General features: G+C 38.1%; 1 protein-coding gene across 2 annotated transcripts in view; it reads right to left on the minus strand.

Moving 5' to 3' along the window:
* Nucleotides 1-17,095, minus strand: part of LOC149143584 (uncharacterized) — a 282,472-nt gene that overhangs the window by 233,752 nt on the left and 31,625 nt on the right. For both annotated transcript variants that reach the window (XM_089449002.1, XM_089449000.1), the window contains exon 2: nt 10,077-10,166. In XM_089449002.1, the coding sequence (XP_089305128.1) occupies nt 10,077-10,166 (90 nt within the window). The remainder of the gene's footprint in view (nt 1-10,076; nt 10,167-17,095) is intronic.

The following is a 17,095-nucleotide window of genomic DNA, read 5'->3' on the forward strand; positions in this document are numbered from 1 at the left end:
TCATTCAATTTCCTAAATTTGAGTTTGGATCAAAGGTTAAAACATGTGACCTCACAGTTCTCTTGTGGTCGAGTCCCTTGTAGGAATGAAGGCACACAGGTTGTATTGAAGTCCTAAGGGGGTATTGTTAATGAGGCCTTAGCCTTCTCACTTAGCCTTCTTGCAACTACCCGCTAGTCCTCCTTACCAAGTTGAAGGAGTTGAGGGGAAGTCACACCTTAGATTAGGCATATAATAAAATTTACCAAGACCACTTGATCACACACACACACTCACTAATAACTTCTCAATTTGCATTGTTTATTCTATACCTTGGATAGTGAGCGCAAGCTTTCATTCAATATTCTTGTACTTGTTTATGTCTCTTTCATGCTCATGATAATTGTCCTTAAATGTTATATCTTACTTGAGCACCTCTTTTTAAGTACAAGCTTTCTTCCCTTGCAAGTTCCATTTCAAACCTTGTTGCTCATATCTCTAAGTTGTATATGATCTATTTTTCACTAACATTTGTTCTGCATCTTCTCATTCTTGTAGCTTGAAAATCATATTTTATTCGCAAGTATTGTAATTTTCTTATTGAGCATATATTTCTTGCAAGTTATATTTAAAGGCACTGGTCTAATCATAATTTGTCTTTCTTAATATCTTATTGATTTCATTGAATCTATCTTATTGATGTTTACATACTCATAAACAATCATACTTGTTAATTAATCTCTAAATTCAAGTTATATTGAATGTTGATTGTCTTGCCTATTATCTCCTAGGCCTTGTTATCCTTAACAAGTTTTCCTTTAGATATCTTTCTTTTAGGGACTACCCCCCTTAGCTTAGCTAGGAGAGAGCTTAAACAGAGAGAGTCAGGAATAGGTGACAACCCCTTCTCTAAGCATTTTTCCTTTAAGGCCAACACTTATTGGGATTGGGGACTTTTCCCACGTTAATCTAGGTGTGCATCTTAAGCGACAACAAATCCATTCGTGCAATTCAGTAAATAAGCTTGTTAATCAAGGACAGAAGTGAGAACTTCATAGTGGGTTTCCCTTCCAAATTTGGGGCTTTGAACAGTAATGGTGGTACCTCCCTCGGTAGGAGTGGTTAATGAAGGACCCTATTAGGTGGTTTCAACCTCTAAGGGAAGGACAGGTCCAAGGTACCTCCTTCAAGTGGCAAGCATCATGTGAAATAATGATGAAACAGAGTGGCGACAAAGGGAAGGCTCCAAGCCACATCCCATGAGACAAGGGTAGCAATGTTGAGGAGGGTCCATACCTTGGTTATATGAATGTAGGAGGGATAAATCATGGTACATGAGTTACCTTGGCCTTTGTTTTTCCACCCTTCTTCATATTCCTTTTGCCTTTTATTGATTTTTCTTTACTTTATCGCTCAGGGCTCAAGGGGCTGAGAACATGATGTGTAATATAAAGCAGTGATTACCCCCTTAAAGTTGGGTAGTTCATCGCCCACGAGGGGTAGGGACATTCACGAGTTCCTTAATGATGTAGGAGGCACTCATGTGGACCCAAAGAACCAAGGTGATGGCCATAATGATAAGGGGTAGAGCTCATGTTTGGCTTTTGCCCATGTGCTAAAATTGTATTGTCCCAATCATCTTTTGCATTTTGTGGAGAGCTTTTGGAGATTTATGGATGAATTTTGATGTTTGGATAATATTGTATCATTTTTGGAGCTTTTAATTGGCATTGCTGTGGATGGATACCTTCTTTGCTATCTTGTAAATGTTATTTAATGAGTTTCTAAATTTTGCTAATGTCTGATGCATGGAACAATGTCTCGTGGTTATTGATGTGCCCTACTTATTGAACATTGTTTGGAATTGTAACTATTGGGAATTTTTGCATATACTACTCATTTGATAGTGAATGAATGAATGTTCCTAGGGGATTTTTTCCTTTATATCCTTGAAACTCCATTAACAAGTGTCTAAGAAGTATAAATATCTAAAGGAGTAGCAAAGCTGCTTCCATTAGGTCTCCTTAAAATAGCAAGTTGCCCATATTGAAATTATCCTTGACTCCAAGCCTACCAATGGTTAGGCACTGATCTTAAATCCATGGTGATCATTTACAACTTAAATTTATCTCTCTTTTTCAACGCTATTTTTTCGTCCCTTTAAGGATAGGGAGGCTCCCATAGGGCTTGGTGCGAAATCTTTTGGAGGAAGGCATTTCGAATTTCACTTGGATAGATTTCTTCCTTAGTGTCTCCTCTAGGGATCCTCAAGTTTTGGTGGAATTCCCACAGTGGATTCTTTGTAAATTTGATGCCCTAGTTGTCACATCAAGAGGGAACCCTAGAAGCTAATCCTTCAACTTGGGGATTCTTTGAAGGCATTTGCTTTAGTACTTGTTGAAGTAGATCATACATTGCCTTTTCTCTTATCTACCTTGACCTTGGATGCACTCATATCTTGTCATATATCTCAACCCTAGGTCTTGTGTAGCTATCTTTCAAAGGGGTTTTTCGTGGAAAGTCTTACTAGCTTCTCCCAAAGCTCATACTTTTGTTGAACCTTTCCATTGAATGAGCCACCTTTCCTCACTTCAAACCTATCATAGACACACATCTATCACAAGTGAGTAACACTGGGACTCCTCTCTTGATGAAAATCCGAGAATAGTAGGGGACTTAGGTTGTGGTGACAGTGGGCCTCTATACCAAGTGTTGTTATGCCCTCTAGCTTTTTCCTCCTTACAAGGCCTACTAGTTTGTGCAACAACAAGGCCTGAGGCCAGGGAAAAACCCGGAAATTCTTCCTTATGAGAGAGAGAGTTCATTGTTCATCAATACACCAGAAACACCATCAAAATAGTATTCAAACAAATACCCATGAATAAGAAAAACGCCAAGCCAAGTCCCATGGCCCTCTAGATTTTCAACCTCCATTTCTCCTTCTGAAATTCGTTGGATCAGAGATAGGCAAGATCAATTCAATGTGTGCAAATGAGGAGAGGGTGTCTCCTATTTATAGACTTGAAGAGGGAGTCGAATGGGTGCCTCTTGGGGGTCCAGCCAACCTAAAACAATTTGAAGCCGACTTGTAGATTTTTGGGAGGGATATTATAAATTTCAATTTCAATTTTCATCCTTTATTTCTCTCCATCAATTTGCTAGTGAAAATTCCAACCAAAGCTGCCAATCTTCAACAAATATGTCAGGGTATCTATCCTCAATAATTTCTCCTGCTGCCTTACAATTAGAAGCATTATCAATGATAACTTAGATTACATTGTATGACCCTATACTTTCACTTGTTTGAATTAATGGTCCTGCAATGTTGATGTCGGTCTTAAACTTATCTGAGTAGTCATGAGATGAAAGGAAGACTGCACCAGTAGCAGACACACCAAGAACATTTATCAATGGCTTGACTTTTACATTTGTCCAACCATAAAATACAATGGATGCCCAATATTCATTCCAAGAATTTGTGAATTTAACCAAAGCATTTTTTATTTTGACTTTTTCTCGGTCAAGTCTTCGATTCTAGCTTTGTCATACCCAAGTATCTTATATCCTTTAGGGGCACCATTGATGGCAGCAACCATTTCACACCAATAAGGTGAGCAAAGAACATTGAATGGTATGCCCCATGGATAGAGAAGCAGAAAATTTTTGCATCCATGTCATCCCTACAACCTTGGTCAAGGAATTTTGATATTGTTTTATGCCTTAAAAAAATGCTTGTGCCTATGGCTGCAAATATACTACCATGGGTGGATGTTGATGGAGTTCTTACAGTTTCTCTATGTGTGTTAGTGGTGTCATGTTCACCCTTTAATCTTTTTGTTTGGTATTGTGCTTCCTCCTCTTCCCTTATATATTTGGTTCTTTGTTGTGTTGACACATTTGCACAGGTTTTGATTCCTATTTGTTTATTCCCATCCCATGGCATTTTCCCACATAGATGCTTTATGGCATGGGTATACGAACCTGTGTAAGTGGCATTGCAATGGGGGCATACAAATTTAGTGGTTCCACCCCCTTTCCCTCCTCCAAGCCTTGTGACATATTTCCGCAAGGGTGTTAGGTCTACCCTGTTCTTTCCATCATCTTCACTCCCATTACAATCCTCTTCCTCTTGGTACTCCTCTTCTCCAAGGTATCCTCCACCACTACCCACTTCTTCATCATCTCTTCTTCTTCTACTTCCCAACACCATCATCATAGAAAAAAATGGAACAAACAAGATAAGGCTAAGACATATACACATCATGTATGTTGAAGGTTGAGACTATTGCCTGCAATAAAATGAGGGAGGAGTGGGAAAGAGTAGAAGAAGATAAGAAGAAAATCTAGATTCTATATTCATTGAACATTCAACATATTTTTACACAAATGTTACATGGAAAAAAAGAATGGGATTAGACCCTACCTCTTTGGCTCTCCCTTCAATCTCCCACAACCTCTTCAAGCTCAAACCCTCTCAAATGCTCTCAATTTCTCTTTCTCACAAATGAAATGGTGATAATGAGGGAGGGGAGGAGGCCCTTTATTGTTTTTTCCCCTCCCTTTTCCCTACAAAAAGTCGTCCCTCTTTTGCCTTGAGCACACATGTAATTTTAGGGCAGGAGTGTTTTTTTTCAAGGGAGTGATCACTCGCATATCGCTCCCTGTGGTTAAAATTCACTCCTAGAGAGATGGGGAGCAATACGAGAGCGATCACTCCCTAATCGGAGCGATTTTTTTCATTGGGAGCGCTCTCTCGAAATTCGCTCCCAAACAGGAGCAAATCGAGAGCGTGCTCCCAGGGTCGCTCCCCTAGCGCTTCCAAGCGGAGCATAGACTACGAGGAGACTTTCGCTCCAGTGACCAGATACACTTCCATGGGATGGCAAATTCACTAAATGGTTTTCAAGACAGCTTTTCTGAATGGAGTGATAGAAGAGGAGGTGCACATCGAATAGCCAGAGGGATTTGAGATGCATGGGAGGGATACCCACATATGAAGGTTGAAGAGAGCACGATATGGACTCAAGCAAGCTCCTAAAGCATGGTATGGTCAGATTGACAATTATTGCACCAGATGGGCTTCGTGAAGAGTGAGGCAGAATCGAACATCTACTATTTTATGCTAGGAGGTGAGCCTCTCATTCTTTTGTTATATCTAGATGATCTATTTCTAACCGAGTCCCCAGGGTTCATAAAGGACTACAAGAGGGACTTGGAAGCAAAGTTCAAGATGAAGGATTTGGGGTTGACGCATTATTTTCTAGGTCTGGATGTATGACAGACAAATGGGGAGATCTTCCTTGGTCAAGGGAGATATGCTATGGAGATTTTGAACAAATTCAAGATGATGGACTGTAGACCCATGCCTACTCCTATGATTACCAATTGGGGAAGATAGATGCGTCAGACTAGGCAGCAATTCACCCCAACTTGTATAAACAACTTATTGACTCTCTTATGTATCTGGTCAACACAAGGCCAGACATTTGCTTTGTGTTCAACACTCTTAGTCAGTTCATGGTTGAACCAAAGAGGGTACATTGGACAGCAACGAAGCATGTGTTGCAATATCTACGAGGTACAGTCGAGTATAGATTGAAATTTACTCGAGGTGATGGTATCAAATTGATGGGGTATACAAATGCAGACTGGCAAGTAGTGCAGTGGATCGAAGAAACACTTTAGGTTGTTGCTTCAGTAATGGATCAGGGGTTGTCTCTTGGTATAGCAAGAAGTAGATGTCTGTGGCACTGAGATCCACAGAAGCAGAATACATGGCAGCGAGCATGGCAACATGTCAGGGTATTTGGCTCCGAAAGCTGCTAGTGGCACTATTTGGTCAAAGGTTGGAGTCAAATAGTATTTACTGTGATAGTTGGAGTTGCATCAAGCTCTCTGAGAATCCAGTGTTTCATGACAAGTCGAAGCACATAGACATCAGATACCATTTCATCGGGGATTGTATACAATATTGATTAGTTCAACTACAGTATGTTTCCACATATCAACAGGTTGCAGATATTCTTACGAAGGCCTTGGGTAAAGCAAAGTTTGTTTTCTTCAGGGATAAGTTGGAAGTTGTGTGTTAGAAAATCAGAAAGGCAGAAATATTTTCTTATGTTGATAATTACTTGTGATATTATTATGTTCTTATTAACTTCTTTCTATTCTTTCTTTATCTTCTTCTCATCAAGCAATCATCAAAACAAAACATGAAGATCAAGGACACCAAAAGTAGGCACTCAACCAGGGCTAAAACCCCTTTATAGGGGAAAACCCAGTCAGAACTCTTCCTTCAGTAAATTCAAATTGAGACAGACCAAGACCCTAGACCCAAAGACCTTCCTCCTCCACCAAGTCAGTGCTCAAATTGTTCTTCCAACCTTCAAAGATCGACTGCAATGATATTGCATCAAAATTGCTTAAATACTACATTAATATTGCATCAAAGACAGATTTTCAACCCTACTGCATCAGAATTTCAGCCCATCTTCAAGACTACTATTTCGACCCTCCTGCAACTTCAGTTCTTTCACATGTGTGAGACAAGATAGAGAAAATTTTGACTTCCTTAGCTAAATAACAACCTCCTTCTCCTTCACTAGCCCTTTCCTTCTTCCTTCTTGAATTTCGCACTTTTTCTGCTTCCAACTACTGCAATTCGAAGTTGTTGAGAGTGTGTGTCCAAATGAGTCGAGTTGCTTCAATATATAGTGACTCTGTACATGTGTGAGACAAGATAGAGAAAATTTTGACTTCCTTAGCTAAATAACAACCTCCTTCTCCTTCACTAGCCCTTTCCTTCTTCCTTCTTGAATTTCGCACTTTTTCTGCTTCCAACTACTGCAATTCGAACTTGTTGAGAGTGTGTGTCCAAATGAGTCGAGTTGCTTCAATATATAGTGACTCTGTGAGGTTGAATTTCCTTATTGAGGCCAACTTGTCCTTTCTTGAGGCCAACTTGTCCTTTCTTGAAGCCAACTTGGTGGAGGAGGCCTAGGAGACCTAATTTTTCATAAAATAAATTTCTTTCTTGACAAATGAAGCCCGAGAAGGGTCTTTTACATTATGACATGGATAAGGACACTGACAGAAACCCTAGAAGCCTACAATGGAGGCTTTGACCTATAAACAATTGGCCCAAGCATAAAACCCATGCTTTAATAAGTCAATTTCTTTAAAAATAAAATTTCTTTTTCTTTCTTTTGACAAATACATTACATCATGACCTAAATACGATTATAAAAACCAACACTAGTTACATTCTTCAACATTCTGGAGAACACCTTCCTCACTAAGAGGGAGTGTTAGTTTTTGTCCCTTGGACAGGTGTTTTAGTCTCAAATGGTGTCTATGATACTAGGAACAAAGGTGGATTAATTATCTCCAATACCTAGAAAAGGTTCCAAGTGAAATGTCTTAATTAGATTTAATTAACCAATTTTAATTATTTTCCTAACTCTAAGGGAAATGGGTTAATTAATCAAGATTAATTGAGACAATTCGATTTTGTTCTAGAGACTTCTAGAAAGTGATTTTTAGAAGACAAGATGATCTTAGCCATCGATTGGAGTTAGATCATGGTCGTTGATTCATCAACTAGAGATTATAAGAGGAGATTGATGTGGCCTTTGGAGATCATTCGAACAAGCAGATTTGCAGTGATTGTAAGGGCGCAGTGATAGCATAGGAGACACCAGCAATAGGGATCAACAGTGATTGGGATCATCATACCAGAGAGGGATTCTTCACAGCGATTTCCAGATTCTCAATGACAAAGGGAGATCGATTTATCTGTTAAGGCTGAGTTTCTCCAGCTAGTGTGAATTGATTCATTGAGGCCGAGTTGTCGAGGCAAGTATGAATTTTCCAAAGAGGTTGAGTTATTTGCTGGAAATGCACCAGTTGGATTGATTTAGGGTCACAGAGAGGCCGAATTGATTGAGAGGGGCCCAGTTTCTTTCCAAGAGGTCGAATCAGCTTGCAGAAGTCAAGAAATTAATTTACCAGAGCTTTTCTAGTGTCAGACAAGCAGTTTATGTAATCCTTGATTTGTTGGAGAAATAATATAAACCCTCATCTAAATAACTGGTTTTCCCTTTTGAGATTTTTCTAGAGACTATTTTGTCCAAAAATATCAGTGTCCAATTTTTTCGTGTGTGTTATATTCTCAGTCCCTGTGATTAATTTTTGGGGAAATTGTACATGTGTTTTTATTCAGTATTTGCTGTAAGCTAATTTACAGAAGACAAATAATCTGCAAAGGTAGAAGAATAATTACCAATAACTGCACTAGGATTTTCACAAATACCTTATCCATCTTATCTCCTGCCAATTTGCTAATTTTTCTTTCCACAATCCCTCCAACAAGCTTGAAATCTTTAAGAACATACCTCTAAAGAAGCACTTATTGTGCTGTTATTTGAATTATATTTAGTTGCAGGTCATTCTCTTGGCAGTTGTCGAGAGTTGGAAAAGCTCTTAAATTGTCATTATACATACATAGTACATGCATGCATGCATATATGTAGATAGGAACACACACCTACATGTAGATTTTATCATTTGTGTCAAGTTTGAAACCCAAGATTAAGCCAATTGTAATTGTGTCACAACCTACAATATGAACAAAATGATTACTACATAATCATCGGCAGAGACAGCATGTCAACAAAGGGAAGAAATCTCTTTCAACAAACAAAGAATTCAAAGTTTAAGAAATGTGTGCCCCTCTATGATTTCCCAAAGAAGCTTTTATTGTCTTATTCTCCTCTATAATAGCACTTCATTGTCTTAGAAATTATTGAGAATCAAGAACCTGGTAACTATTTTGTTGCCTTACACACACACACACATATAGCCCATGTGGCATAGACCAGTTGGTGAATGGATGCATTGTTAAGGCACTCCTTGTGTGGTGGTTACTGGCTCAAAACCCCGTACCTTCAAAAAAAAAAAAATATATATATATATATATATAAACACTCTGTATCATTGTGATTCCCATTCATGGGATTTGTCAATGTGCCACTGTGTTTGATGTGATTGTTGATATTGTTGGATACCCCCATAAATCCTCAACAGAGACTGTAACAAGTGAATTACCATAGAGAGTTCAACAACATAAGTTACAAAAGGAGAATAATGAGATAGAAGGCTCCTAGTATGACTATGAACTACTACATTAAAAAGCTATGACTATGAAAATAAAAACCTTGCATCTCCTACATTATTTCGTCATCACAGGATTTGCTTACACCAAAAGTTTTCCTATCATTTCAACGTTTCTTTCCTGGAAAGGTAACCCTATGCCTTGAGATCTTTCACCAGGAATGTTCCATTCTCTCTTGTATATATTGGCAACATTACCAGCTATTAAAATTGCTGTGCTACAAAATTACAAAGTTTCATCTTTGTCAGTGATACAGAGGAGGTCAGGTTACTGGCAATGTTCAAGAAAAGCTATTTTCTCAATTTGGAATGTCTACTAAGACAGTGATTGACTCAAGCCCAAGGGTTACAAGAGAGTTTGGCCGGTAGGAATTATGCATGAGGACCTGAGCTTCAATAAATCACATTGCCTTTATCAGATTATTGGGCCAAATAAAATCTCACATAAATTAATTAAAGATTATAAGAAAAAAATGTATTTCAGATAGAATATGTGAAACTAACTCCACTCCTTTTGCAATATAAGGCGACACCCTTGCCTCTAGAAAAAGTTACACAATACACACACTTCCTCCCTTCTTGACCTTGATCGTTTGTGCAATAGACAAGAACTTCCAATATATGTCCATTTTAGACTCTACAGTAAACTATTACCAAAATTTTCACATCAAAAATACAGAGATTCCACATACCTAAGTCAGAATTTATCAGAGAACTCCTATGCCTTGTGATTTGCACCACTTAAGGAGAAAAAGAATTTAGCATGACGACCCTTTCACATATTTTGAACGTGCTTGGAAATGCAAACTAAAAATACAATGCTTCCTTGACTTTTTAATGAAAACAAGACCTATTTGAAAGTTTAAAAGAAAAAAATCAACTGTACAGTTGTCAACTGAATATGAAAGGGCAAAAATGAAACTTGCCTTTGTGTCACGAAGCACCTCATCCACTGTCTCAGTTGTCCAAAGACCTATTTGACCTTCAAAAAATGAGGATAGAGAAAGTCCAGCATTCTGCAAACGTGGAAGTGTTAGAAAAAAGCTGAACATAAATCCTAGCCAAAATATAGTTGCAAAAAGCACCAATGGACCTTGTGTTCTATGATAATGTTCCTATCTTTTGTCAGATTATGATATGTAACCAATTTAAATCTAGGATGACAAATAAAGTGGAAAAAGGATGTAAAACACAAACAAGAGACCATGATGGTGATGATTGTGTACTATATGTCCCAAGTCCATGAAAGTATATCATATCATGTGAAATAGTATATAAGATGTAAAGTAATCATTTATTGTGATGGTGATGATTGTGTACTGAATGTCCCAATTCCATGAAAGTATATCATATCAAGTAAAATATTATCTAAGATGTAAAGTAATCATTTATTGCAACATCCGGGAAAGATGACTTAGTTGACAGTGCAACTTGACCAATATTTCACAAAAGTGGGAATAAGGTAATGACTTTGGGAACACCTAGAGAGACCACCCAAATTTCAAGGGATGGGAATATAACACATTTCCCTCCCTCTCCACAGTATAAAAAATTTATAATATAGAAGACATTAAAATTTAATATTTTATTATTATTGAATCAAGATTTTGAATCTTGAACAGAAATAAACACAGTTCTAAATCCAATTAAACAATTTGAAAATCAAATAGATGACAATCCATACACCCATAAATCATAAGACAATACATCCACACTGTTGAAAATGTAAAAAGTTTCAGTCTTCATAATTGTTGTTGTAATCATTTCAATATGTATCCTATGTAACAAACAAAAGAAAAAATAAAAAGTTATTATATTAAAGCATGGTTTCATGCTTCTTATTGATGATCTTCTAGGTAAAAAAGCATGTTTTTTGTGCTTCTAGGGTTTGTTAGGTCTTAGGATTTATTGTTATGAGTCAAAAGAGTCAACATCATGTTTATAAGACCCGTCCGGGCAAAATGTAATTGGAAAAAGAATTTATTTTGAGTCTAAAAAGCCCTGGAAACTCCAAAAGTACAAGTCAGCCCTGGCAGCTTCAAGTTGGCCTAAAGGAGGGAATTCGACCCATTGGAAAGGCTATATAAAGGAGCAGTTCGACTTCATTTGGCACTCACTAACCAAGAAGTTTGATCTCTCAAGGAAGAATGTGATCTATAGCTGGGAAGCTGAAAGAAGAGCAAAGGTCTAGAAGGCAAGAGGAATCCAAGGAGGAAGCAAAATTTCTGTTTTTGGGCTCCATCTCTCTCACACGTGCGAAATCTAGGGTTTCCACAACTTCCTAGAAGAGGCGAAATTGCAATTCAAGTTGCAAGTGCAACATCAGGTTGCAGGAAGAGCAAGTATTTTGTTTGGACCTCGTTGATTTTGAGAAGACTTGTTTCGCTCAAAGGAGGATTGTTGGAAGAGTTGTCTTAGGGTTTTTGTTCGGCTGCTTCAAGATTGAAGCTATAGAAGAGTTGCAGTATTGAAGCTGGCAAGTCGAAGTTGCAGTTTTGAAGCTGGTTGGAGCAAGATTAAGGAAGGACTTGCTAGAAGAGCTGACTTGGTACTTGGAAAAGGCCTTCATCTAGCACTTGGGTCTTTATGTCTCATTTGAAGCAGATTCTATAAGAAGAGAAAAGTTTTTCGGGTTATCCCCTTGGAGGGTTTTTGCCCTGTTGAGAGCCTAATTTTTGTGTCCTCTATTGTTATTGTTTCATTCTTGATATTGGTTTGATAAAAAAATTATAACCAAAGAACATAAGAAGATTAACAAAGTTCACAAGCAAATATTAAGGTGAAGGAAAATTGGATTTAATAAGCTGCCACCTTGCATTTTCCAACATGGTATCAAAGCTAAGGTGAACAAGAGAAGGTAGCTGGAAGGACACAAAAGAAGAGATTGATTGTTAGGGGGAATCATTTGTGGAAGGATACAAGAAAAGAAGTAGAAGACCTATAGACTAGGGGGAGGGTTTCTACGTTGAAGAAGATCGAGGCTACATCAAGCTCTCATCAAAGGAAGGCTTGAGAGGAAGACTACAAGAAAGGTTGCCTCTTAAGAGAAGGAGATCTATTGAAAGGCATCTTTAAAGGAAGCATCAAAAGGATCTTGGTATCATTCATCACTCTTGAAAGTTGTTGTTGGAAGAATCCTAGGAAACGCCTTTCAAAGAAATTATTGAAGTTTCTTCAAAGTTATTGAAGGCATCAAGAAAGGTTGAAAATATCATCAAGGAGAATCTTGGTTATCAAATTATTACGCTATGTCTAAATCTACAAGTTATATGGGTTCTTTCTGCAAGGAAAGCAATAAGCTCGTTGGAGTGTCAAATTACCTAGCCTGGAAGAAAAGGATTGACCCGGCACTTATAGAGCATGAGATAATGGTATATGTAACTGGGGAAATTACTAAACCTAGCAAAGACAAGATTCAGGAACTAACAAAGTACAAGAAAGGGGAAGCAAGGGCACAAAGGATCATAGTTGAATCCACTAAAGATATTCTTCTTCCATTTGTTGCAAATTTGAAAACTTCCAAGGCTATGTATGACAAGCTAGTGAACTTGTACTCCATAAGTACATCAAGACAAAAGATTCTTTACAGAATAAACTACACAAGATGAAGAAATCAAAGAATGAGGACATGGCATCCTTTCTAATGAAGACTCTCAATTAAGAGATCACTTGCAAGGACTTAGAGAGACAAATTTTGATTCAGAAATGACCATTTGTGTATTAAATGCATTGCTGCCAGAATGGAGCAGCTTTGCAACAAGCATCTACTCTAAGAAAGATTCAACTCCTATTGATGAGTTGTAGGCTCAATGCATTTAAGAATCAAGGATCAAAGTAAAAGATGACATTGGATCATAAGAGCAGTCTCAAGCCTTTCTAGCTCGATTTAAGAAGTTGAAGAAGGGAAAATTTGGAAAGTCCAAGAAGAAAGATATGTCAAAGGTTCAATGCTTTAAGTGCAATGAATATGGACACTATAAGAGGGGATGTCCTATTCAACAGAAAAACAAGAGAAAGGAAAGAAGCGAGGCTCACATAGTCAAGGAAACAGGAGAACCTGAGAAGAAGCCGAAGAAAGAAGATGTGAAATATCTTTACTATTGAAGAAGGCACAATGTCTGTCAACTTCTGTTAAAGTTGGCAACTATGGTCAAATTCCACTTTGGACAGCTCATTTGATGGAGATAATTATTGCATTGAGTTCCTCTTTTCGAGAGGACCAAAAATGACCTTAAAAACCACTAAATTTGGACAAAGAAAAATATGTTTTTAAAGTGAAGCCCACACGTGCATTTGGTCAAGTTGGACAAATTGACCCTCCTCCAACGCATATAAATAAGAGAGACCTCAAACCTCATTTGGCATCATCACAACACATCATTGCAACAGGATTGCAGGACAGCCTATTTTTCTTCACACGTGCAAGGGATTTGGAGGCATCTAGCATAACAGTTTCACTTTGTTTGACTGAGTTTTCCTCCTTGGTTTGACTTTATTTGACCATCAAAAGTTTGATTCTGGACGGCTGAATTGCTGGGCACAAAAATTGAGGAAATCTGGGCACTTTGTCCAGCGTTGACTTCAGGGTTGACTGTTGTTTTGACTGCAGAAAATTACAGCAGAATTTCTCTCTCTTTTGACCGAATTTGATTGGACTTTGGAGAACTGTTTTTGCAATTATTTGATCAGCAAAGAAGGCTGAGGTTGACGAAGCTCAAGAGTGGAAGTTTGACTGTTGACTGTTGACTGGTTAGGGCTGATTTGACTGTTGTTCACTAGGAGCAGAATTGCAGATTTGGCAGCGCTGTTTTGGACAGTGATTTGGAAATTAAATTTTGACTTTGACTTTGTATTATTGTACACTCTCTCTGTGCTAAACTTTGATATTTATAATAAGAAGAATTGATCAAGGATTTTTCCCTAGCTTGAGCCAAATTCTTGTATTCTCTTGTCTTGGTTTGTCGTCTGCATTTATTGTTTATGTTTTATCTAGTCATTGTCAATGCGATTAATGGTTAATGTGATTGCTATTGGAAAATAAGTGGAAACAATCATTGGGCTAATAAAAGGGCATTGAAGTAATTGTTGCAAGCATAGAACGTGTCATTGTTATCTAAAATTAACATGGTATCAGAGCCCAAGTGAGGACAAAGCCCAAGCAAGAGAAAGAAAAAGCAATCACTAAGATATTTGTTGGACAAAGACTATTGACAAGTCTCCATGGCCTCTACATCTTACTTCAAGACTGAGGACAAGCTCAATGACAAATATGACTATCATGCATGGAAGATGACTTTGGACCTAACTTTGGAGGAGCATGAAGTATTGGACTATGTGCAAGGAAAAGTGGTGGAGCCTCCTTCAAATGCACCTGCTACTGCGAAAACAAAATATAGAAAAGGTGAGGTCAAAGCTAAGAAAATTTTGATTGACTCCATTCAAAAGCATTTGGTTGCCTATATTTCTGATTTGGGAACTTCTAAGGAAATATATGATAAGTTGGTTGGGATGTTCAAAGTGAACAATGCAAATCAAATCCTCTTTCTCAAGAACAAGTTGAAGGATATCAAGATGGATAAAGGAGAGTCTATCCAATCCTACTTCATGAGAATAACTCAAATCAAGAATGACTTGCTATCTATTGGAGAAGTTACTGCTGATAGGGAACTCACTCTCATTGGTCTTGTAAGACTTTCAAGACCATGGGATGTATTTGTCACCACCATTCTCAACAATGACAGGATACCTGGTTTCGATGAGTTATTGGCTAGATGCACTCAAGAGGAGACAAGAATGATGGAAAAAGATAAATCCAACAATGGAAATGAACCTATTGCTTTCTCTACACATGCAAAGAGGAAGAATGATGTTGGTCCAAGGAAACAGGGTCGGGGATCTAGGAGTGGATTCAAAGGAAAAGGCAAAGGAAGATGCTACAATTTCAACAGGTTCAACCACTATGCTAGAGAGTGCCCCGACAATAAGAATCCTCCAAGGGATGATGACAACAACAACAACAATTACAAAAGCAATCGCAATCAAAGGAATAATAGGTTCAACAACAAAGGAAAGAGGAATGCTCCAACTGCTTGAAATGGAAATGGCCGACCTCCCAAAATGACAAGAAATGTCAGGTATGATGAAAGTAATGTTGTAGAAAAACAATATGAGTTTTATCTTATTTCTGCTCTATCTACTGCCTCTCCTTTGGATACTTTGGATCATTGGTTAATTGATAATAGAGCCTCAAGGCACTTCACTAGATACAAAGAGGTCCTCTCAAATTTGTTGAGAATTCTAAAGATTATACTTGCAGATAATGCCACCTACCCCGTAAAAGGGATAGGAATTGTCACTCTTCACTTGAATCATGGTTAAACCATACATCTATAAGAAGTATTGTATGTGCCCGATTTAAAAAAGAACCTGGTGTCTATTTCTGTGATAGAAGACAAAGGCTTCAACGTAGCATGCATTGATGGAAAGGTACGTATTTGGCATAGAAACCCTAAAGATGCTTTTACTCTTGGATTTAGAGTTGATGGTCTCTATCAAGTTGGTGGAAGTCCTTTGGGAGCCATGGCAAGTGATACTTCTCTTCAATGTGAATTATGGCACCATAGATTTACCCACTTACATTACAAAGCCTTACCAGGAAGATGGTCACAAGGATGCCTGAATTCAATATGAACCATGAAAGAGTCTGCTAGGGATGTGCAGCTGGGAAACATACAAAGGGACCATTCCCTTCTAGTGAAAGCAAGACAACTGATATTATTCAATTGGTCCATTATAACCCATTTGGTGCCTTGCCCATAATTTCATTAGGAGGATACGCATATTATACAATCTTTGCGGATGACCTCTCAAGCAAAACATGGATCTATTTCTTGAAGAGGAAGGATGAAGTGTTCAAATGGTTATGTTCTTTCAAAGCATTGGTGGAGAATCAAACGGAGAAGAAGATCAAGACGTTGAAAAGCAACAATGGAACCAAATATGAATCAAATGAATTCAATGATTTTTGTAGAAAGGCTAGCATTAAGAGGGAGACAATTGTTGCACACATTCCTGAGCATAATGGTGTTGTTGAAAGGAAGAATCAAACAATCATGGAAGCCACCCATGCCATGATTTATGATCAAGGTCTACCGAAATTCTTGTGAGGAGAAGTTGCCAACACTATTGTATATGTTCAAAATAGGAGCCCACGTCACGCTTTGGATTTCAATACACCCGTGGAAGTCTTCACTATTAAGAAACCTGATGTTTCTCATTTTAGAATCTTTGGTTGTCCGGTATACTTTCATGTGCCTAAAGAGAAAAGGAATAAGTTGGAAGCTTCTGGGAAGAAAGGTATATTCATCGGCTACAGTGAAAATTCAAAGGCATATAGATCTATGAACCTGGTCAAAGAGAAGTGGAAGTAAGCCGAGGTGTTACCTTTGATGAAGACATTGCCCTTGAGAAAGCCAGAGATATCCCCATCTCAAGGAAGGATGACGATCATGCTGCTAAATCAAAAGAAGAACCTCTAATGGATGAGCCTATCCCTGATGTTGATGGCCTGATGGATCCTATTGATCCACCTCTTGGTGATCCCTCTACCTCAAGGAAAAGACCACTATGGCTCAAAGATACTCTCGAAGATGCTGAAAGACATGCTACTCCAAGAGGGACATTTCGCGAAAGTAAGAAGCATAACAGGTATCAAGCGTACTTAGCTATCATAAGTAACATTATTCAAGTTGAACCTTGCACGTTCAAAGAAGCTGTAAAACACCAAGTATGGAAAGATGTGATGAGTGAGAAATATGAATCAATCATGAAGAATGATGTATGGGACGTGGTGCCTAGATCCAAGGACAAGTTTGTGGTCACCTCCAAATGGATATACAAAATTAAACATGGAGTTGATGGAAGTGCTGAAAAATATAAGACCAGG

This window comes from Pinus tabuliformis, chromosome X (genome assembly GCF_031772625.1).
Source record: "Pinus tabuliformis cultivar Carrire ecotype Pingquan chromosome X, CPIR1, whole genome shotgun sequence".
Classification (NCBI taxonomy): Eukaryota; Viridiplantae; Streptophyta; class Pinopsida; order Pinales; family Pinaceae; genus Pinus; species Pinus tabuliformis.